Source organism: Pongo abelii, chromosome 2, assembly GCF_028885655.2.
Source record: "Pongo abelii isolate AG06213 chromosome 2, NHGRI_mPonAbe1-v2.0_pri, whole genome shotgun sequence".
NCBI lineage: Eukaryota > Metazoa > Chordata > Mammalia > Primates > Hominidae > Pongo > Pongo abelii.
This window is the reverse complement of record NC_085928.1, coordinates 22273016-22297614: the sequence shown is the minus strand read 5'-3', so window position 1 is coordinate 22297614 and position 24599 is coordinate 22273016. Positions and strand designations below refer to the sequence as shown.

Below are 24599 nucleotides of genomic sequence, written 5' to 3'. Positions count from 1 at the left end.
GGGCAGCTCCTGGGCCTGCCTCTGCTATAACCTTGAACGAATAACAAAAACATGCCCAGCTTCTGAGAGCATGGAAAAGTAAAAGACATTTTATGTTTTTAACTTGAACATTCTATAGTACACTGGCAGCTCAAACATTCAGACAAAACATTTGTTTATATTGCATTAATGGTGTTATCTCTAAGGAGAGGGATTACATAGGAGCTTTGTTTTCTTCTTTATAGTTTCATATTTTTCAAATTCTTCCATAATGAGAATGCATAACATTTATTATCAGAATAGAAAACTATTTATAAAAACAAATCAATGCGTTTTTTTAAAAAACCTTTAAATGTGGAGAAAAGGAAATAATCACTTTCTGATTATTTGGCATTGGCATTAGTTTGACAACATTACAAGGAGAATAAATTTTTTTCTCCATTTTTCAGTTGGGAGATACCATATAGTAAAGCAAAAGAGAAGCTAAGATGGGTAAGTCCTAATTTCCAAAGCAACATGGTCTTAACAGCATGAAATGGCAATGCAATAAAAAGAAGTTATCATCCAGGTTGATGAGGTCCTGCTGACCAGAGGCTTAATGTACTGGGTATTGTCATATAAAGTAAATATAGGTGCATGATTTGACTTTAACCATTATGGGCTTTGCTCAATGGTGATACGGATTGTTACAGAAAGAGCAGTCTCACTAAACACTCTCAACATAAAGAGAATGCTTTCTTAAGTCTCTTGCACCAAGTCAGCTTTCTTACATTTTGAGAGTTTCTTATTTAGCCTGAGAGGTTTAGTTTTTAATAATCAATGAATTGAAATGTTCCAGAATGCCAAAGAGGCTAAGTTTAATAAAGGGGTTTCTCTGGGCTATGCCACCTGAAAATATGTGTAAGATTAGATAAATCCCAGAAGTAAATTTATTTGGATCAGCTGTCAGTAAGGTACTCAGGACTAGACATGCAGTTTCTGTCTTAAAGAACAGGTTTCTCTGCCCTTGTGCCTAAAATGCACCTTGGCCCTTGTCTGTGGGTGCAACTTGGCCCTTTGATCTTTGTTGTAATTAAGAGACCAGCCAACTCATTTAATAAAGAACTATATTCCAGGCCAGTTGCTGTGGCTCATGCCTGTAATCCCAGCACTTTGGGAGGCTGAGGCGCGCGGATCATGGGGTCAGGAGTTCGAGACCAGCCTGGCCAATATGGTGAAACCCCATCTCTACTAAAGATACAAAAAATTAGCTGGGTATGGTGGCATGCGCCTGTAATCCCAGCTACTCTGGAGGCTGAGGCAGGAGAATCGCTTGAACCCAGGAGGCGGAGGTTGCAGTGAGCAGAGATCATACCATTGAGTCATTGCACTCCAGCCTGGGTGACAGGGCGAGACTCCGTCTAAAAAAAAAGAAAGAACTAGCTTCCGGACCTAAATCTACTTAGTTGTTGATTCTTCTTAGTTGCTAAAACATAAAATAGATTATATATGTCATATTTGAGTTTAAAAACATAAATTTTATGTATACTCTAAAGACTTCTGTACTTTCATTTATCTGACTGGGTAAGAAAGATTAAAAACACAGGTTTGGATAGGTCTCCAGAGATTTACATTCTTTCTGGTCTTACTCCTCACTTTCTATTTTCCAGTCCCAAATTGTGAATTTCTGATTTATTTTAGAATACATTTTAAATTCAAAATCCTAAGGCATGCAAGACCATCTTTAATCAATGTAATGTGCCCTTTCATTTTGTATGTTTTAAAATCAAAACCATTCAAATACCATGAAACGAGGTAACTGGCCTGCAGAATTTGAATGTAAAGATAACAAGTGAATTTGTGAGATTTCCCAGGGTTTTTAAAGCTCCTGGAAATAAGGAGATAAGGGATTAAAAAAATGTTGGTATGCTCTGAGTCACCCTTGGACCTACCTCTATTGCACTAACCACTGCAGTGCAGAACTTGGTAAATGTAGTTCTGCTTTGGACTACTTCCAGCAACATTATTCCTTGGAGTTCCAGAATGCTTCAATAACAAGTTTGGTTTGTCTGTAACTCCTGCTATGTCAGTGACTCCAAATATAACATTATAGTCAGGTTCTTGTGCAACTCTCTGAAAATACTGATGACTCCTTACAACCTATTTCTACAACTAAAATAAAAACCTACCATCAAACCTCCTTACTGAAAAGCTGCAAGTTTTCTCTAGACATTCTGCTAAATAACAGGCTGTCAGTATCCTCCAGAAAGCTAAACCTAAATACTGCTACCTACCACACAGTACATAATATCCATGTGTGTCTATACAATTAAGCCCACAAGTGCTCTTCCTGGTCCTGAGTGTAATATAGGTGAAAATGCCCAATCTCTAACCTTTATTTTTATTTTTCTAGAAATTATCTTTATTTTTTAAACTTGATATATTCGTATAAGGTATAAACATCAAATCAGGGTAATTGGGATATCCATCACATTAAATATCTATATTTTCTTTATGCTAGAAATATAGAAATATTTGAAGTATTCTAGCTATTCTGAAATGTACATACATTGTTGTAAATTATAGAAATTCCTCACCTTTAATTCCACTGGTTTATTACGTTTATTTCTTTTTGTAAACAGGCCAGATGCAAGAGAGGATAAACTATTAGGTAAAAAATATTATTTTTCTAGATTTAAAAAATTTATTAGGCTTTATAGTGGATCCCTGTGAGTTAAGTTCTTTCTGGATTCTAGACCTTTGCAGGTACTGGGTTGTCCTTCTCTTACCCCTGCTTCTTCTCTGTCTTTTTTCTTTTCTTTTCTTTTTTTTTATTTGAGACAGAGTCTCGATCTGTCACCCAGGCTGGAGTGCAGTGGTGCAGTCTCGGCTCACTGCAAGCTCCGCCTCCTGGGTTCACACCATTCTCTTGCCTCAGCCTCCTGAGTAGCTGGGACTACGGGCACCCGCCACCACGCCCGGCTAATTTTTTGTATTTTTTAGTAGAGACAGGGTTTCGCCGTGTTAGCCAGGATGGTCTCGATCTCCTGAACTTGTGATTCAGCCTCCCAAAGTGCTGGGATTACAGGCATGAGCCACTGCGCCTGGCCTCTTTCTGTCTTTTAAACTTCACTTTCACCTGGAAGTCTTCCCCCATCAGCCCAGACTAGCTAATGTGCCCTGGTTTGTTCTCCCCAAACACCTCACAGTTATCTTTACATGGACTTAAAGTTTGCTGTGGTTGCTTAGTTCATTAAGTACTTCTCCATTCGGTCTGTAAACTGTCTTAGTGCAGAGGCTGTACCTGCTTCATTCTCCTTTGTCATCCCCAAAACCCAGCTCAGAGCAAATACTAAGATATTTCTTTGAGTAAATGAATGGTGTCATCAAGATATTGTGCATGTCAAATTAACTTAACCTGTGCCAAAAAATGGGTTTTAACTGCCTATCAAGAATGAAACCTCTTTCTTGTGTTCCTAATGATTAGAAATCATAATGAAAAGAAAACGTGACCTCTAAAAGAAACTCTACAAAGCAAAGGCAAGAGCAAGTGGAGAGTACATCTAAATACAGAACAAAAAAATCATACTATTTACGAGTTAGAATGGGAAGGTTGATCCCCCAACGGAAGACCAGCCTCCAATTAATGGGATCATTCCGTCTGTTTGTTGTTGTTTTTTTTTTTTAGCGCTGCTGCACTTAACAGCTGTCAGCGATAAACTTACCTGTGTTCTGGAACTTCAAGGGAGAAAAATAAAACAAATTTCCCAAGTTACTCTAGCTTGCAATTCAACAGAGAAGTGCAAGTTACTGCTTGGTTTCATTTTGTTTGCTTTGTTTTGTTTCTAGCTATTTCTGCTCTCCAAACATCCCCAGCTTCCAACTCATACAAAACCCACAGGTATAGTTGAAAGACCACTGTAGAATGGCCAAGCAAATTTCCAACATAAAACATGGCTGGGAATGCTTGCTGCTGTGTGAACTAAAGAGCATGGGATGGTAAACAGAATGGACACTTGGCCAAGGCACGGTTACCTTCTACTACTTTTTTTTTTTCTACAGGATGCTACTATTGCCCCCAAATGTTTTTTTAGGCTTTTTAGGCAGTTAAAAAGGTCATACTGAGATTCCGAGGTTTAGAAGGTGGGTGCTTAAGTGAGAATCTTTATTGCGAGTATGGGGCAGATAAAAAGTAGAATGAACTATTAGCTGTGACTGATAGTAAAGAGACTATGTTAGTGGTAATGTCTGGGTGCTAATCATACGTATGTGTTACAGAGATGTGGGGAGCATTTTCTTTTACAATCAGCACAGTGATAAGCGAAACTATAGAGTAAACTATGGCAGTGCTTGGCTCCCCAGGGTCCAATTAGGAAGCATGATTAATGACTTGTAAGGTCTCTCCCCCACTGATCTGTGGTGGATATAAGCTGACATTCTCCATGGAGTCCTAGTGAGTAGTCTGCCTACTCCCATCATACATCTCAGTACACAGGAACACCTTAAATTGGAATTGCAAACTCATTATGCCATGCTGTGTTCTTACTTGGCAGGTGTGTTTCTTCACAGCAGTATACAAGGGGAGGTGTAAGGTGGGATCTCTTATACTGATTTTTTCCCCATCAAGGTGCTTGTTTAGTTTAATACCTACAAATAACTTGTGATGATGAAAGAATATCATGAGGCTGGAATGACTGTATAAGGGAAATTGTTACTAAGCTTAATTTGTATCTTGCCTGTCCAGAAGTCGATGTTTTCTCCAGATAGGTGGGATAAGGGCTTGGTGGTGCTTGCATGGCTAGTAGCCAGTGTTTAGAAGTGAATGTCAATACTATCAAAACCTTTTCTTTGGTTTTGTCTGAAAGATGTCAAAGAGAACATGCATACGTAATGCCTGGTAAATATGGTGGAAAATGTAGAGGAAGGAGCCAAGGAACAGGTTAAAATTAAGGTTCATACTTTTTGGGTTATGATAAGACATTTGTCAGAGGCTGGGACTATCTTGATGATTTAATACTTGGGAGAGTTTTTTTTGCTGTTGTTTTTTTGTTTTTGCTTTTGTTTATTTGTTTCCTCTATGCACTACCACTTTTTAAAAAGGACTCTCGCTCCATACAGTCTCTGAACCCAGAACTAAGTTCCCAAAGGAAGGACTTCCTTCCTGTCTACACACAACAATGTTTCTCACAGTCGACTGCTATGCCCATGTTAACTGGCACATGAAGCAGACTCGAGAGCAAGCAGTGCCGCCGTGCACTCTAAAGACCAGAGGAGCCTGTGTCAGTTTTCTGTCCATCAAGATCCTGGTCTTCTCACCCTTTGGGGCAGCATGCCAACATTTTCTGCGCAAAATCTCATTGAGCTCCTCTTAGGCAGCTTTATTCCTTTTAATTAAAAAGACAAGACTGCCAATTACTTAAACCTAATCCCCAAATGTAACTGTTACTTTGAAATTTTTTTTTTCTATAAAGCTCATAGAAGAGCAATATTTCTATCAAATTAAAATTTAGTGGAAGCTTGGATTTTTTTTAAAAAAAATATTAATTTTCAAATCCCTGCTGGCTCTAGACATCTAAATAGCACAGCAAGGCATTAAGGACAGGGAGATCACCAGGAAAGGCTGACTGGTGCAGGCAGATCCAGACTCAAAAAAGCAGGAAGAGGCATTAGAAAGGAGTTCTAGGACTAAACATTCTCCTATCTTTAAATTGACTCTGTAGGATTTTTAGTCATTTAGCTTGAAGCTAAACGTAAATTTTGAGAGAAATAACACTTCCAAGCCCTTGTTGAACATTTAAATAATGGTGTGAATAAATTTTGGATTTATTCTTGCTAGCAACTTTTAGCAGGGGAGAGAACAACAGTTTAGGAAACAAAGTAGAAGGAAGAGTAAAGAGGTGGGGGAGATAAGACATAGAAATGGGGAGAAAACCTCACCTATTACACTGTGTCAAAATCATTGGACTGATGAGTGAACCATTGATTCCACATGAAATATTGGTACAATTATCCCACTTGAGTCTCTAACCACTAAAGAAAATCAGAAGGAAATCAGACTATTGTTCCCATAAAGGAGCCAGGGAATTAGGTATGAAGGTCAACTCAATAATTTTCATGTGTATTAATCAGAGCCAATCATTTTGTTGTAAACTGGTGCTGACATGTCTGCCTAAATTCTATTCGTAGAAACAAAGTCCTTGTTTCTGCTAACCAGTGGGAAGGAGAGACATATTTGAAAAGGGAAATCCTTCCTAGGACGTACTTCATACCCTTGACTGCAAAAAGGGCTGGTCCTTTAGGCTGATGGGTTGGCAGTCATATGGTAGTGTGTATGAAGGGCATCTGCTGAAAGTGTGTGAGTGTATATGTGTGTGCCACACAACCAGGAACTGTGCAATTTTGCAGCTCTTCTTAAATGTAATATTATGATATTGGTATGAAAATAATGAAAAATATTTTTTATTTGGCCTTAGGATGCTTCTACATTAAAACTTTAGCAGTGTGGGGATTTCAGAAATCTTTAGAATCCATAATACATCAAAATATAATAAGAATACATTGAACTAAAAAAAAAAAAAAAAAAAAAAAAAGAATACATTGAACTTATATCTAGCTGATGTCCATGCAATATGATACGAGTATACCTGCAAATATCAGTGCTTTTAAAAATTATAAGATACATGTGTATCTGAATATGATTATTTTAAATTCAATATGCCTTCTTTCTAGGAACTTGAAGCTCTCTTTTGTATATTATTTAAAATACCACTTTGAGCTTGTAGGCATGAAAAATATAATTTCTTTCCCATTTCACAGTTGGAAAAACTGAATTATAGTAACAATGCTAGTAATTATCCATGATTAATAGAGGTGTATATGTAAATCAGCCTGAATAAGTGTGTGAAATTAGATGTGCCGATGCCAGATAGCTCTGCTCATGTTTTTAAAAAATGAATGCTTTCATATAAATCTTTGTGAGTTGGGCATACATCTCACTGTGCTAAGCATATTTGAAAATAGATTCTGTAAAAATGTACAGACGTTAAAGTAACTGAGTGTTATAAGCATTGTAATACATAAAACAAATTAGATGAACATTTAAAATTCATTGGGAAGATGCATATCTAATGAACATGAATGTATACACAAGGGTGATTATTAATATACTATAGATTTGTATACGTGCCTGGGTGCAATAAGGGGTAGGTTGAAATGTAGGTGTCCTTTTATCATTAAAAAGTGTGGGAGAAAGGTGCACGTTTCTTTCTTAGGGTTTTGGGAGTTGAGTTAATACAGCCAAAAGCCCTTAAAACTCTAATGGTACATGAGAAGGCCATTATGTATGTTAGCTGTTGTTATTATTAATATTATTACCATTATTAAACAAAGCAAAATACTGTTGTATTAAGGAGCTGAAAATAAGCTTTTTCTTTTTAATACTAAGGATGGTATTCTACAGAAAATAAATGAAACTGGAAATTATTCAGTGATCTTCACAGCATGGGATATGTTCAAAATTTTTCTCCCATTTTACCTCTCATCCTTTCGGAATTTGATTTCAAGAACGTATTAGTGGGAATGCCAGGTGAGGGCGGGTATGCCCACTCCTCTAACTGTAGATAGGATATGGCTGTTCTGATGCCAGGCCTGCCTGTAGGAACATCAGTCTCCCTTAGGGAGAAAACATGCCAGGACGACTTCAGATTTCTGCAAGCCTCGCTTGTTTGTGGTTTGGATTTTAATTTCTTTCTAAACTTTAATTTTGGGAGTGGGGATTTGTTTTGTTTTCTGAAAAAGCTCTGGACAGCTGTATTAATCACGCAAACCCAGCCATGTGCAATGCATTTTATCAATGGAAAAACAGGGATGGAATGGCAAGCAGCTGTGAACAAACCTGGTGCCATGCCTGAACCTGGAAGATAATCTCAACATTTCCCAAACCCACTTGCCACACGGGGTTAGTGAATGGAAAGGCTGTTCACTTGGGATAAATAATCAGATGGGAGGCAAACAAGTGAGACACATTCCAGGATTTGTTTTGTTTTGTTTCAAAGTGACAGTGATCAGAAAGGGATAGGCTGATTGAGTCCAGAGAGCCCCACGCTCAAGGGAATTTTTCGCTTGGGAGTTACATAAACAAAACGGTTGTTTGCCCTTGTCTTTGCCCCTTGTTTCACTTCTTTTTAATTTTCTGACGCTGGTTTCAACACTTCATTCTGAACCTACGGTCCTCAATATGAGAATGTCTCTGGGTGCACTTGCATTATGAAGAAGAGCTAGGCACAAGTAAAGTGATGGGGAGAAATGTTATCATTGCTCAGTACCCAGAAACCTCAGGAAACAATGTCAGCCTCACAAAGTGAGAAAAGTTCCCCCAGACATTGAGAGCTGACTCTTTCCTCATTTTGCAATTCAGTGGATTTTCTGCAGCAATATAGTAGGAGGTATTTATGCAAATTTATGCAATTCCGGACTCACTTCAGAATAAATAAAGCTAAATTAAAATTAATGGAAGAAAACACCTATCAGAAACAGATCAAGGATAAAACACTATTTTATTTGTATCTTTTAAACTAAGGAGCAGGGAAGCAAGCTGGTTTTATATTTTGTTTTGTTTTTGGCAGATGGGGGAAGGACATTTGAAAATTTCTGATTGGACACAGCCAATATAAATTACCCGTTGGTGGAATTCCAGTATTATTACTATCACTGCAGAAAATCAAGCAACATGATGAAGGAAACCCAAGGGAAATGCATTTAATTTATTGAGGCTTGTTTTTGTTTAATCACAGCTTGAAGGGGTTTAGGACTGCATTCCTGCTACGACTCTGCTGTGCATCCCCAGCCATCTTGATGAGCCATGCAGAGTGGGGATAGGAGGGAAGATCCTCCAATGAGAGATATTAACAATAAAGCAGCTGAAATGAAACATATATCTTTGTGAGGTTGGAAATTAGGAAAGAAGTTTTTCCTTTTCATAATGGGAAGGCAGAAAAAATCTTTGTAACTTTTGAAACACCCACTTTCAAAACACCTTAACAAAATTAATTGCCTTAAAATTTTTAGGCCATTTTACATCAACCAATCTCTAAGAGACAATTGATATTTTAGGAATGAAATTTAAGAGTTCATAAAGATGGTGACAATATATGATATTCAATTAAATGAAGATACCTTGCATTATAGCTATGACCACAGTGAGGCATGCTTCTCATAGATATTTGGGTACTTAACTGGCACCATAAAAAGGCTTAAGCATCCTATTGTTAGTATTTCTTTCAATGGGAAGCTGCATTTCGCTTGGGTTAACCTCGATTGGAAAGAGGAGAAGAAAAGTGATTCAATCCCTAAGAAGTTAAAGTCCTTGTAAAGAACAGAAAACTTAGGAGGGGACTATCTTTGTATAGCAAACTCTCACGCCAGCCATCCCAAGTCTTAATGAACAGCTTTTCAATTTCCACTAGCAGAAGACCAAAGTATTAGTATAAGATAAACTATATTCTCTAAAAACTATTGGATCTAAGAAAGCTAACTACAGTCTACCTACAATGTAAAATCAAACTAGGGTCATTCTCCAATCAACAGTTCAGTTTGTGGGAAATATGAAGTTCAACAAAATCCCTCGTGTTCCATCCCTAGTCCAGACTGTTTTTCAGTATCTGACAGCTGTCTTTTGTGAATGGTGTCTGGCTTCACTTTGTTGAAAGTTACATATATCATAATGCGTGATCAGATAAATATTTGAGTTGGTGGCTGCAGAACTGCTCTCACAAAGGATACCTTGAGTCACAGTGATAATGTACAAAGCTCATCTCGGATGGGGCATGACCTCTTTGAAAATGCTATCCAATGGTACAAATGCATATGTGTGTGTTTTCATATCAATATATTTGCAAGACGGCAACATGATAAAGTGATGTCAATCTCTGCAGCAACACTAGAACATAAATGTGTTAAAATAATTGCGGCATGTCAGGAATTCAAAATGGGATATTTTCCATGAACAGTAAGTATCATGTCAAGTCTAAAAAACAGCACATTTTAACAGTCTTATTTTTAGTGGCTGGGATTAGAAACAGATTTCATTGTTTTAGGAAAGTATTTTTTTTTTATTCAACAGAGTTCTTCTAAGCTTTCATACTAAAAATAGCTTGTCCTCTTTTTAAAATTTGATAATAACTCTTATTAAACTGTCTAGTTGATCCTTGAAACCTTGCAATCCTTAGTTCAAAAATAATTAAAATACATTTGCATATGTGAATGCATATACATGCAAAACATTGCATTATTGACACTGAATATCTACACACAAGTTTGCAAGAATTTATAGTTTGGACACATGTTAATGAAACATGATTCATCTTCAAACTTATAAAACAGCAGCTTTCTACCTTTAATTCTGAGCACACTGCCTTTATAGTGAGTATGATAATCTTGCTTAATTGGATTTATTTTTTCCACGCTAGGCCCCGCATGGCCTAGTTTCCGTTTTTTTCTCAGGTCTTTGAGTGCTATTTGCAAATCACTTTTCTGGAATTTAATTTCAATGGTAGGTTGGTTTCATTTCAGATTTTTTATATTGTTTTAATTTTATTTGCCAATTTTCCTTTAAATAGCCTTAAGCTAGAATGTTGTGGCTGCACCTTACATCTAAATATGATGTAGGAGGCAAAATTTAATTTGAGTGCATAGAAAGTTTATGAAAAGGAATTCTGAATGATTATCTTGCTTTTTTCATTTGTGTTTCCTAAGACAAGTATATTTAAAAGGAAAGAAAAAAACCCATGAATTGGCCAAGATTTTAAGAAAAAATAACATCTTTGTTATAATCTGGTTGAGTTGATTAACCTTTAGCAGTATATACATTAATTTTTACAAGTAATACCATTGACTTCAGATTCAGATTGTATAAACTTCCAACCGTGAGGGTAGTCAGTCAGAGAATTGGTATTTTTGTGGCTAGAGAATTTAACTGGCTGTGTCCCAAATATGTGAGTTCCTAGTTCCTTGTAATAGATATTGACTGTAGAAAAAAATTGCTTGCTGAGTTTAGTATTGCCTTCACAGCTGCTGAGCAATTTGAAGATGAGTCAGATAATAGTCTTGTTCCATGCCTATTCAACTAGTGTTGGAAGCAACTAATTGGCTTTTTAAAAAAGGTTTAAGGGAAAAAAATGATTTATATTGTATGTGAATTTTTTGAATGTGTTTTCCCCCCATTGTGTGTTTTGCATGTTAAAGATGATGGAGAATGACCCAGGAAGAGAGCTACAGTGATAAAAATCATACTGACCTTGAATGGGGTGGGGGATTGTGGGTAAAACACGTTCTAAAGGGGAAAAAATAGTAATCATCATGGAGATTTTAAATATTATATATATATGTATCTTTCTCATGTTTAGTTATTCAAACAATTATACAACAGATGAATTTCCATGCTTACAGGATCATATCTCTCATAAAACATTTGTCTGTACTTCCTATTAACATTATACTATCAAAGAAATTTATTAACAAAATTAAAAATGCAGAGCCTTTAAAAAGTTTAGCTAGTATAGGAGGACAACATCAGATTGTGATAACCCTACATACAGAGTCCTACTGGAAAAAACCCACCACCAAGATTTTAGATCTTTTAGAGAGTTGAAGTTGAGGGTGTTTATAATCGTGATCAAATTCAGGTGATACATCTTGGTCTTGGTTCTCGTCTCTTTAGCTCATGACAGATGCACGTGTGTCAGCTACAGAATTCTTTCCTCTCTCTAAGCCGTATAGTTCACATCAGCTTTAGCCAAGCATTTGAAAAATTTACTGTGGACAATACTAGCTCAACTTTTCCCTCAGGTTTTTACTTTACATTACTGATACCAGTATAGGAGTAATGTCAAGGTAATAAATTCTTAGCATGTTATAATTTTATTTTTAGTCTATTCCTTAATTCCCCCTCTTTTTATAATACATTCTCACCCGAAATTTGATCAATCAATCAAATTTGCTTGGTGATACATCCTGTTGAATATAATAAGTAGTACTTTTCTTTTGAACACTGAGGTCTTAGCTTAAAAGTATCTGACAGTCCCACACATAAGCTACTGACCATAAATAGAATGTACTGACAGAGTTCAGAATTTAAGGTGGCCTTCATTTATCTCATGAAAGACCTAAGCTTACATTCTCTTCTGGGGCTTTTTCAGAAATATAGAATGGAATAGTAGGGATAGGATGTATTATTTGCTAACTCCCAAATTATGTGCTAGTGTAACATAATTAGCACACACTTTTCTATGTTTCTCCTAGCAGCTTGATTAAATAAAGACCAATGAGAAATGAAAATCAACAAAAATCAAAACCACAATGAGAAAAGCATATGTGCATATTCAAATCTGATAGCCTACCATCTTGTGCCTTATGCTTAAAAAGAGTAGATTTTACCTGCACTTTGGGCACTGGATACATCTGGACACTGAGAAAACTCAGTCTCCTTGCAGAGTCAGCTTTTCTCCAGCTTGGCTGAAGTTGTCACTTAAATATGAAAGTTTCCTAAGTCCATTAAGATGGGGCAGGTCAACAGCAGCCCAGTGAAAAATTGTGTGTTAGTTACAAAAGTGTCAAGCAGAAAAATGGTTTAAGCCTCCACTGGTTATTTGGTATTAAGTTTCCAGCTTTGAAAATAAATAGCTAAACTGCTTTTAGCATTTATGTAGCAGTTGGAGACCACTGTCCCATATTATACTCTTTCTACTGAATTTTATTTTTATTATTACTATTATTATTCAGACTGTTTAAATGACTCAGCTTAATATTTTCTTATCATGCTGTTCACAGCTGGGTAAATGCACTCTGCCCTTATTTCCATATGACCATTTATATTGCTAAACCATCTCACCCACCCTCCTTTCAGTGCCTTTCAACTGCTTCTCAGCTTGTTATTACCGTCTTAGCTCCACCCTGTTATCATCGTCTTAGGCCTATCACGCCCCATTAGTTATTCTCATTCTCTTAATTCCATCCTATTCACGTATCTTTCCTTAGATGCTTCTCCATCCCAGTTTTTATTCTTATTCTTTGAGCATTATTCTGCTGCTGTTTTACACTTCATGCTAGGGTTTGTAGGATCTTGTGAGAGTGTAAAGTGAAGTAAATACCACTTATAAGGAAAAAGAAACTTTCCAACTTTTGATTTTCAAACTAAGGGAGGGCAGATCCCTTGGTGCTACGCACTTCTCCTTTGGCAGCTGCTACTTGAGGAGGAAAACACACTTAGCAGCTGATTGGGAGATTTCGGGAACAGAACTATAAGGTTGACCCTAGTACTATATGCTGTGGCTCTTAGCAAGGTCTCTTAACTCTCAGCTTTGGTTTCTTACCTGCTAAGTGGGTGGGCGAGGGGAGGGGAGATGTATCCACAGAGCGCACTTAAGGAGTTTGCATCTAGTGCTTCAAACTACATGTGGGTAGATAGCAGCTTAAGCTGTTTTATTGTGTGGCATCTAAAAGTAGCTGGTTTTGCCAAGTCTTCATTCTGTTCACCAGGTTAGAGTGCAGTGGCCTGATCTTGGCTCACTGCTTTCTGCCTCTGAGGCTCAAGGAATCCTCCCACTTCAGCCTCCTGAGTAGGTGGGACCACAGGTGCACGCCACCATACCTGGGTAATTTTTTGTATTTTTGGTAGAGATGAGTTTTTGCCATGTTGCCCAGGCTGGTCTCGAACTCCTGAGCTCATTACAGGCTTGAGCCACTGTGCTTGGCCTAGGCTTTGCCAAGTCTTGACTAGCATCATCAAGTGCTGTATGTTTAAACAGCAAGCCTTTCCGATAACAAAATGCTTTTTAAAGAAAATGGGGAGGCCCTCATTATAAAGACTCCCTCTAGTGCTGGATTACTCAGATAGTACTTGAAATTTAGTCAGCTATGGCTTTACAACTTAATGATATTTTAAAGTTTAAAAAGAAAATTAAAAACACCTCCTACACACGGATGCAGCAAAGCCCAGCGTAGATTTTTTTTTTTTTTTGCATTTTTATTCTTTTGTACTCAAAAGCCTCAAAAGACCTTTATAATCCACACATTTCTCTAAAGTAGAAGGTAATCAATCAGTGGTATTGTTCTTTAATGTGTGGGAATATTCTCCTCCTTATTCTCCTCCTAGACCAAACGCTGACTACTAGGCTAAACGCTGACTACTAGGCTGGAATATTCACTGAGAACGTCAACATGCCAAAGAGAAGCCAATCATCGAACTAACCTGGTGGTAGCAGGCTACTTGGAGTTAATGAAAATGGAAGTGGGAGGCAACACAAGCAGTGCCCATGGGTGGGAAGGGATGGAGCAGTATAAAGACAGTGGAAAGGCCTCGTTGAGTGAAAAAAGGAGAAAAAAATAGATTCTGCTCACCTCCTAACTTACAAGATATATCTCCTAATATTTATGCCCACATACACAAATGCAGATAATGTGTTGATTTAGGGCCTAGACTCTTGAAATAGACTACCTGAATTTAAATCTCAAGCTCAGCCTTACTTACTTGCACTAGTCACTTAACTTTTCTATGCAATGGAGAAGCACAAGTACATAGTATGGTTGTTGTGATGCGTGCCTGTTGTCCCAGCTACTCAGGAGGCTGAAGCGGGAAGATTGCTTTAGCTCAGGAGTTCTGGGCTGTAGTGTGCTATGCTGACTGGGTGTCTGCACTAAGTTTAATATGGTGGCCTCCCAGGAATCGGGGACCAACAGGTTGCCTAAGGAGGGTCGAACTGGCCCAGGTCAGAAATGGAGCAGATCAAAACTCCTATGCTCATCAGCAGTGGAATCATGCCTATGAATAGCCACTGCACTCCAGCCTGGGCAACATAGCAAGACCCGTTTCTGACACAAAAATATAATTTTTAAAAATCAGATCATGTATGTGAAACATTTAGCCCAGTACATACTGCAGAGCACATTGCACTCACTTAATAAGAAGTGACAACATTTAAATTATCACCCATCACCCTTTCTTCCTCCATGTCCGTTATTTTAAATCTAACTCAACAAGAGCATAAAACAAGGTAAACCTATCTATCACCTTTGTGGGTGAATTTTAGTTATCAGTCTGGAAATACAGTCTGTTATGTTACTTATGCAGATGGTGGAACTTGTCTTGGCATCACTCGAAGTCCAAGTTTTCATCTATGTCATGCATATCCCCCTGTCTGACAAAGACTAGGGAGCTGAATCCTTGCCCATACGTTGTGCCATTGGATTAATGTATTCAAAACGTTAATATAAGGTAATGCTTAGCCCAAAGATGAAGAAAAAGATATACAAGGCATTACTTGGTTATACCGACTGAGGTAGTATAGATCTTTGACAAACACAGTGCCTGAATGCGTGGAGAACTAGAAGAATGAGAAAGGAATGCTTCCATCAGCTCAGGAAAAATTTACTATGAATACAATGTTATTCTTACACCCTCAATCCATGATTTTGACCCCTCTGGAGATCAGTATTTGAATAGAGAATGGGGAAGTGTATGTATGCATGTGACCGCAAGTTTACACTGTGTGAAAGTCAGCTCATCACTGTGGTGGATACGGCTGAAAATGCACTGACACACCAATGAAGATGAATAATCGCCAACTCTTCAGGGGCTCTGGCTCTAGGTCTCTACCTGCTGCTGCCGCTGGCTGGCAGAGGCTCACCAGCTGCCTGTTCTTCTCTGGACTGGCTTGGTCAGCAGAGCACCCCGCTGCCCACACAGTGCTTCCGTCAGGGCCGTGGCCACAGACGCCTACCCCCAAGCATTTCTCCCCTCCTGACTCTGTTCTGTGGAAAATTACCTCTGCTGACACTTGCACAGTGTCTTCTTTTTCCAATTAATCCCATTTATTTGAATGTAAGTAATAGACAATTGACCCACACGTGTACTGTTATTTTTTCCCTCCTTCCCTCCCTTCCTTCCTTCTCTCCTTTCTTTTATCTCCCTCTCTCTCTTTTCCTTTCTTTTCTTTTAGAACTCTGTGAAATAAAAGGTTCTAGCTATGCAGGTTGTAACAATAGACCTTGCAAAACTAACTGGTGGTGGATGGGTGGATGGGTGGAGGGAGTGTCATTCCTGCTACAAAAGAAGGAGAGCTTCTCCCCCAAAATGTTTGTTCTTAGGCCTTGGATCTAAGAAATAGTGCAATAGAGTCACCAATATTCTGCAATTTGAATAGTTCCTTTTTACCTCAAAGCTTAATGATCTTTCATATTCTATTTTTCAGTAAGTATTATACCTCCTAACTTTCCCATAAAAGTGGGACATCTATTCTAAACCAAATACTGTTGCATGTGGTGCCTCTGCATGCTGCCAAAGACACAACTATGGTAGTGCCTATGTGGGACCACCAGGAAGTACATGATTAATCACTGCACCACACAATCCTCAAATGTATAATGGAGGGTGACTTCTACTAAATCATAAAGGGCAGTGTGATAGGATACACTTGTCTGATTATTCCCTGATTCTCAGTATACAAACAGAAACTCTGTAAGATTCTTGACATTTCTCAATTTTTCTGGGTTAAGTCCTTTAAATGGACTTCTGTTATAGGGCATTGGTATCGTAGGGCTTGATGTTACCTTCCATGACCATGAGCAGTATCTCATTGCCTTTGACCAACTCTATGCTCACTTTCCCTCCTCCCTCAAGTATTCCATCCTTCCAACCTCTTTCTTTTTCCTCTCTCTCAGGCTATAGATGATATTTTATTTATTATTTGAAATATATCATTAGCATAGTTCTTAGTCTAGGTTAAATAGAAAGAAAATATACTTTAATGCAAATGTATAATTGCTTGCTTTCTGTAACTCATCCAATTGTTCTATCTTCTCTTTACTAATCTCTATACAACCTTCTTTTTAAGTTTTTAAGTGCATGTTGTTCTGCTTAACCAGGTCAACTTAGATTTGGTAAATCTTAAATTCCCAGTTGAGGCTGGTTCCCCCTGCACCCCCCACCTCCCGCCACCATTTATGGAATCCTTGATGTTAGGAATGAATCAGGTAACTACAGTTCTTAAGAAGTATATTCTCAAGCATCTTAGGGATATTGATGTCTCTAGTTGAGGCAAAGAATACTTATGTTTGGTCTTTGGAGACAAGTAAACATGTTGTTAATTTTAAACTTCATATGGAGGCAGCATTTGTATAACTGTATCTCATCAAACTGTCACAGACTGAAGTCAATGAGAGTTACGAATGAGAAACTAAAGGCTGAAGTTAGAGTCATTTGTGGTTGTTGTTTTTATAAATGGAGTTGGATCTTAAAGAGTTTTAAAATGGCTTTAACACTACATTTCAAGAGAACTCTCACTTAAATTGATTTTTTTTCTAAAAATACTTTTTCTTGAAGGCTCATCTAAATGGAATATAGCAAGATAGAAACATTTCTTCTGGTCATAGTATTTCCAGTTTTTCCAATAGAATCTGTGCAGAAAAAAAAACTTGGTGGTTTGTTATTCCAAAATAATAATAGTACTTTTTTTGGACTTTTCCCTTTAGTTCAAATGAACTTTCTGATTCAGCATGGGCTAACTTTTTGGTTTGTTTTGCTTATTCTGATAAATGTGTCTCTATTCCAAGTGTTATCATTTTCCTGTGACTCCATTTAGCATCCTTCTGTTTCTCAGAGGGCATCTGCTTCTGTGCTCATAGTCACCTGCCCAACAAGGCAGGGAGTTACAGACTTGACTCTAACTTGCTGCTAAAGAGCAGGACTCCAAGGTGGGGTCTCCTATTAACATCAGTGACTTTAGAATGACTGTTCTTTCCTTGTTCTACTTTCAGGATCTTCTCTGTCTTCAGAAATGTTCCTCTTTCCTACCATTCCATCTCAGTTCCAAAAATATATCAGAAAAGTAATGTCTCTTACTGTCATACAGAAAGCTTTCTGCAACCATTTTTCCTCCTTTAGATTTTACATTATGTTTTTATCATTTATTCTACTCTTCCTCTTGTGTTGTTAAAAATATACTTTCTTTTTCCAGCCTCTCCCTTCTCTCAGCACCTTATCTATTCTCACTGAATATTTCTTCCTCCATCACTCTTATCACTGCCTTCAAAAAAAAAAAAAAAACAAAAACAAAAAACAAAAAACACTGTTATGCATTTCCAGGCTTTTACATCACCTCTGCTTCTTAAAGGACCACTGCCAAAGAGACTTATGTTTTCTGCAAATTATTTCATTTAACTAACCAGGAAAAAAACAAAAAACCAAAAACAACAAAAAGGAAAACAAACAACAAGGCAGTTATCAGAAGTAAGAAAGACTATAGAGAGAAGTTGCTCCATTATAAACCTCTGCTATGCACAGGGATTGAGAACCCTGTATTTTTGTTTCCGTGTATATATCCTTATGTGTGTTTAAGTGAAATTTTAATAGCTAAGGGAATGGTTTTCACGTTTTTCATGTGAAAAGTCAATTTAATTCCATCAAGTTGGGCCCTGCTTTGGCATACTTACTGAAAAGGACTAGGCTGGCATTGGTGACCCCCAGCTTGTTGGCAGCCACGCAGGTGTAGTTGCCATAGTGCTCCTCAGTGACGTTGGTCACCGTCAGGGAAGACTGGCCCTCCGTGCTCTTAATCTCAAGGCCATTGGCACTATTTATCCTAAGAGTTCAAAAACAGAAGAATAGAAAGGATCACTGGTGAAGATTTTAGCTTAAGAATTCTTTCCCCATCCTGACACTGGAGGAAAAGCAGAGAAAGGAAATAGCTAGAGTTTGTTTTTCCATGCCCGATTCCTATTTTAATTGTGCAATGCCATATTATCAGAATCAATGTCCATCAACAGAGAAAACTAGGGAATGGGTTTGAGTTTCTGTTATAGGCAAGAAAGACACGCAGGTGAAAGCTACCCATTGAACAGTTTTTATATTTTACCTCACTGCTTTTGGGCTTCAGCTTAAGAGCTACAGGCCCCAAAGAATTTGATAAGAGATACTAAAAAGGAAGAGTGTGAGAATATAGTTCTACATAATTACAACTGGCTTGGCTTTGGCTTTGTTGTGGGGCTTCTGGTGCCCCCAGGCCCATGCAGTGGAGTCACGGGGGATGGTAGGTTTGGCACATACCTAGTGTCATCCCGGTACCACTCAAAGTCAGGTGCAGGCACTGCCGAGGCCTCACATTTGAGTGAAGCTTGTCGTCCTGTGGTGGCTTCATTGCTCTTGGATTCTGTGATAGTGGGAGGATCTGTAGGAAGGACAGGCACACAAGTTTACATGAGGGTCGGGGTGCTTAGAATTTCTATTCAGGAAGGAATGAAGAAGGACAATCTAATTAGAGAGAGGCAGGAAGGGAGCCATCTTAAAGCTCCATTTGAATGAATTATGTGATCAGCTGAATGGGGTTGATCACCAAAAAAGTAAATAAAAATAAGAGATAATTAATGAAAACATAGACTTGGTTTACTAAAATGAGACACTTAGCAGGGTTTTATGGAAATGGAATCTAGAATTTTTTTATCCCTCCTCCAATAGGTCATGGTATTACAATTATAGATTATAAATATTTGTGTAGTTTTTTCTTTTTATAAATGAAGCAATGATACCGAAGGGCTTAGGAATCTCAACGTATAATTTGACCATTTTTTCTTTTTCTTCTTCTTGTCATTATAGTTTGAGATGGCCTTGAGGATTCTGATGAAAATAATAGCCAGCTAAAGCTTTTCCAACCCAAGTTTGGTCTGATACTGTTGCAGGATTCAGAAACAAACAAACAAAACTAGGATTAGGTGACTACCTTCTTTTATTTTATGTGTTCCCTTATCACCACAACTCAGGTAAATTTAGCTTTTATGTGTGGGGGTACAGTTTAAAGTCTATCCTGGTGCATTGAAGACTTACTGGTATATCAGCCTTCTATTCTCTCTGGCAGTTGGGCCCTTGATTTTTATGACCAGGAATGGGCCTACAAAACTATCACAGGCTTGAAATCAGCTGGGAAACACATTTGACACTCTAATTTTCCATGACTCATTCAAACAATCATACGAGGATGGAAAGAGTGTTTGCATGTCCGCTTGACTGTGTTAGGATTGTAGACTCAAGCTCCTGAACTGGATGATGCTGTGTTTGTGCAGGTTATGGGCCTTCAAGGAGAGAAGGCCTTTCCTGTCCAAAGGTCATTTGCCAGAAAATGGCAACTTGGCTATGTACACATGGGGAAAACAGAGCCAGACACTCTGTTTAGACTCTGTAGAGGAAAAAGCTTATTTAGGAAAATTAGTAAAGTGAACGTTAGTGGGTAAATTCATTTAAACCCTGCCCTTCAGCACCTGGTCTATATTCCTTGTTTCTGATTTTTTTTTTGTATTAAAAAACTATCGCCTAAGTTTTCTACCTATAGAAGACTGCAATTCTCTGAGTTTAAAAGAATGTACGAGAAAGCATCTGATTTGTCTGCAATTTCCTTCATGATTTTATCTTCCCATAAGATGAGACATTTTTAAATCACTGTCAGAGTTACAACACATTTGAATAAACACTTGTATGTAAACAGGCGTGCTAAATGGGGTTTTGTTGTCGTACTGCTGTTGGTATTGTTGTTTTGCTTTAGACTTACTGCCTTATTTCCATATAAGCACTAAATGGGAAGATGCTGTCATAAAATGAACCCTGGATTGGAAACTAGGAGTCCTGGGATTTAGTTTGAGTTTGGCTGTTTGGACTTCTCATCATACGTTTTCTTTCTGGGCCTTGGTTTTATTACCTATAAAATGAGGGAATCCTATTTTAATGATTTATAGCATCCTTTCCAACTGTAAACTATCCCAATTCTAGTTAAAACTGCTCATTCTTTTCAAATGGGTGGTTGGCATCATTATGATCCAAGTGTGTTTTCAAACCCTTAACTAATTTAACTCTTAAATTGCTAACTTTCCAAATTATAACTCATTTGTCTATTCCATGGCTTAAGAACCAGGATTAGCAGTCAAGAAGAGGAAATCTGAGGTCTGATTTTGACTCTATTCTTAACCGGAGCTGTGGTCTGGGAAAACATCTGTACCAGTTTGAGCCTTTTTCTTTTTTATCTTTTCAAAAAAGAAGCTAGCTTCTAAAATTGGTTATATAGATCATTAGAGCACATTAGTTCAAAGGATAATGCAACAGTTGGTAGTAGTGATGCTGTGGGGGAGATATTAATAAAGGGATGGGACACAGAATAGAGGTTCTGGGCTTGGATTTAAAATTTGATAGACATGAGCTCAAATCCAGGCTCTGTTCCTCATTGTCCTTCCTCATTTGAGAGTTTAATACTTTGCCAATAGTCACATTGCTTCCATTTCCTCATCTATAAAATGTTGGGGCTGGGCATGATGGCTCATGCCTCTAAACCTAGCACTTTGGGAGGCCCAAGTGGGTGGATCACTTGAGGTCAGGAGTTTGAGAGCAGCTTGGCCAACACAGCAACACCCCATCTCTACTAAAATACAAAAAACTAGCTGGGTGTGGTGGTGTGTACCTGTAGTCCCAGCTACTCGGGAACCTGCAGCACAAGAATTTCCTGAACCCAGGAGATGGAGGTTGCAGTGAGCCGAGATCGAGCCACTGCACTCCAGCCTGGGCAACACAGCAAGACCCTGTCTCAAAAATAAAAAAATGTTGGAACCCAAGGCAGGGAAGTGCATTTGAAGGCTGAGAGATATTAGGCCTCAGAACTGATGAGACTAGAAATGGATTTCATAAGGGTGAGGAAAAGAAGGAGTGTTGAAAACGTAACACTGTGATTTCTGGCTTGGGCATCTGGGTAATGCCATCCACTGAGATAAGATTCATAAGTAAAGAAATAAGACGACCAGCAGTAGAATATTCAATAAATATTAGTTTCCAGTCCTCATTTCTTCTCACTGTATTGTGTGCTTTAGCTGCCAATGACTCCATCATCTGTAGCACAGTGGCCCATTGATGTTGACTGAAGATAATTTTGCTTATGAATTTTGTTTGTTCAATTTCCCAATTTGTAAAATAAATTTTAACTACTGTTTGTGAGTTTCTGGAGCCACATGGTTATAACTGCCAAATGGTGACTATTTACCCTTGGTCCTCTACCACTTTGGGACCCAGGGGAAATAAATGATTTTTCTGATTGAAAAGTTTGAGAAGAAGAAACTGGGCCTGTTTGGCTCATATCTTTCCTATCTTCCTGTTGGGACCAAGCTTCTGGTCAGTAGCAGAGGTTCTCCTCTGTTTCTCCATGTCAGAAGGCTTACTTAGGCTCTCTCCTTTCTGCTTTCATGTAGGCAGGCTCGTCCCACCCCAGGGCTGCCATGACTGGGGAGGTAAGTCGGCCACACTAAGCTACTATCTCTAGCCACCTTGATCTCTAAAAATGGGAACATTTAGGTCTCCCTGACCACTCTTTTCCTTACTTCTCAATTTGTTTGGAACCTGAATGACTAAGCAGCAAGCTATTTATTAGCCTCTCAGAGACCCCAGCATGGGAAAGCTGGCAGTAAAGTAGGATTGAGCACTTACAAGTGCGTTTATCTAGTCAGTTACAAAGGCCAACTACTTGCTTCTCTCTGAAAACTTGGGAATTTTCTTGTACCAGGGTAAATATACGAATACTGATAAATATACAAAGAGCTCATTGTTTATAATATTTTTCAAATGACACCATAGTGCAAGTTTATTTTTTCATGGCTTATTGAAATGAACATTTCAAAATTCATTTGTAATGAATTCTGCATAGGTGAGGCTAAGAAAGACTATTACAAATCTAACTGCAGCATGCCTTGTGTAGTTAAAATAATAGATGTCCTTATTCAAAATATGGTTATAATAAAAATGTGGCTTCATAAAAATGCTGCACAGAGAGGTCCATTGTTATTCTTCATGTGACTTTGGAATAGCTTACAATTGTCAAAGGACTCTTCCAGTTTATATTAATTCAAAATTCCATGTTCTGAAAATATTAATAGGGCCTTTCTTCTTCTGACATCACCAATAACAAGACTCTTTCAATCAGAATAAATAGGGTAACAAAACAGCAGACTAGGAAATAAAATATCATTCATTTAATCTTACTAATATTGGGAATATTAGTATAAAAGAATAACATTCTGAATAGAAAATTTAATGTATAGTCATTTACTGCATGTCAGCACTCTACTAAATTTTAGATATCCTCTTTATCCAAATAATTAGCCCTAGGAGATAAATATGATTAGCCCCATTTTATGAAAGAGAAGACAAGTTTATAGAGGGTTAGTAAGTTGTCCAAATTCACATGGTCAGTACTTGACAGACCATGGATTTAACCCCAGGTCTGTCATGCTCTGAAACTCACGCTCTGAACCTCTCTGCTCTGGTACGTCTATTTGAATGAATTCTTTTGGAGAACAATGAATTTCTAATAGGAAAAAACACCATTCAGGGGAGGGAGCACGCTGGTAGATGGAAAGGTAAATGTTGCATATTTCTATTATTTACAGGGTACGAACAATGGCACAACATGTGGTGACACAGTGGATATAAACCTGTATTAGGAGTCAGGAAATGCAGACTCAATCTCCGCTAGCGCCACTTAGATTGTTACCATGGGACACAATGCTCCCTTGCAGCCCCTCACCTAGGAATATAGACAATGATGCCTGCCTGTCTATCTCACAGGTTTGATGTAAAGATCAAATGAAATCATTAATATGATAGCACTTTTAATGCCTAAAGTGATTGCATGTATTATTTTCTAGTATTATTATTCACTTGGTATCATGGATAAAGAAAGGACTTTGGAGTTAGACCTGGGTTTGAGTTCCAAGTCTACCACTCACAAAAGCTGTTTGATTTTGTGTCACAGCATGCTTACACTCACTGAGCTTTGTTTTTGTCCTCTCTACGTGGGGATGATATAGATGGTCTCCCATGGGTAGTGTGCAGTGGTATAAAAAGCAGCAGAGGCAGAGGATGTAGGCAATAAGAAACACATTGTCTGTAGAGAATTTAGAAATGATAATAAGACTGATTTAGAGTTGCATTTTTGTAAGTTACCATGTGCCAACAATATTAAACAATGTATATTAAACAATGCCAGTGGTAAAGTAAATACTTCTCACTGGGGCAGACCAGGCCCAATACACCTTCCAATTTGGTTGGCGATATGGTTTGGCTCTGTTCCCACCCAAAATCTCATCTCAAATTGTAATCCCCATAATCCCCACGTGTCAAAGAAAAGACCAGATGGAGGTAATTGAAACATGGGGGTGGTTCCCCCATGCTGTTCTCGTGATAGTGAATGAGTTCTCATGAGATCTGATGGTTTTATAAGGGTTTGGTAGTTCCTCCTGCACTCATTCCCTTTCCTGCCGCCTTGAGAAGAGTGTGCCTTGTTTCCCCTTTGCTTTCTACTATGATTGTAAGTTTCCTGAGGCCTCCCCAGCCATGTGGAACTGTGAGTCAATTAAACCTCTTTCCTTTCTAAATTACCCAGTCTTGGGCAGTTCTTTATAGTAGTGTGAGAATGGATTAATATAGTTAGCCACTGTTGGTGTGATGTTTACAGTGAATCGATATGAAATCTCTAGGAGAGTCTTGGTACTCTGAAGGTACTTAGGAAATTATGGTTCTTGTCCATATTGCAAAATTATAATGAAACATTGTAGTACTCTGGGTTGTT

General features: G+C 38.1%; 1 protein-coding gene across 3 annotated transcripts in view; it reads right to left on the bottom strand.

The window, feature by feature from the left end:
* LSAMP (limbic system associated membrane protein) overlaps positions 1 to 24599 on the bottom strand; it is a 648138-nt gene that overhangs the window by 18741 nt on the left and 604798 nt on the right. For 2 of the 3 annotated variants that reach the window (XM_054551477.2, XM_054551478.2), the window contains exons 5-7: positions 19055 to 19175; positions 18442 to 18590; positions 11252 to 11287 (exon numbers count right to left, since the gene is read on the bottom strand). In XM_054551477.2, coding sequence (XP_054407452.1) covers positions 11252 to 11287; positions 18442 to 18590; positions 19055 to 19175 — 306 coding nt within the window. The remainder of the gene's footprint in view (positions 1 to 11251; positions 11288 to 18441; positions 18591 to 19054; positions 19176 to 24599) is intronic. The other variant, XM_024245025.3, reaches the window with a different exon arrangement.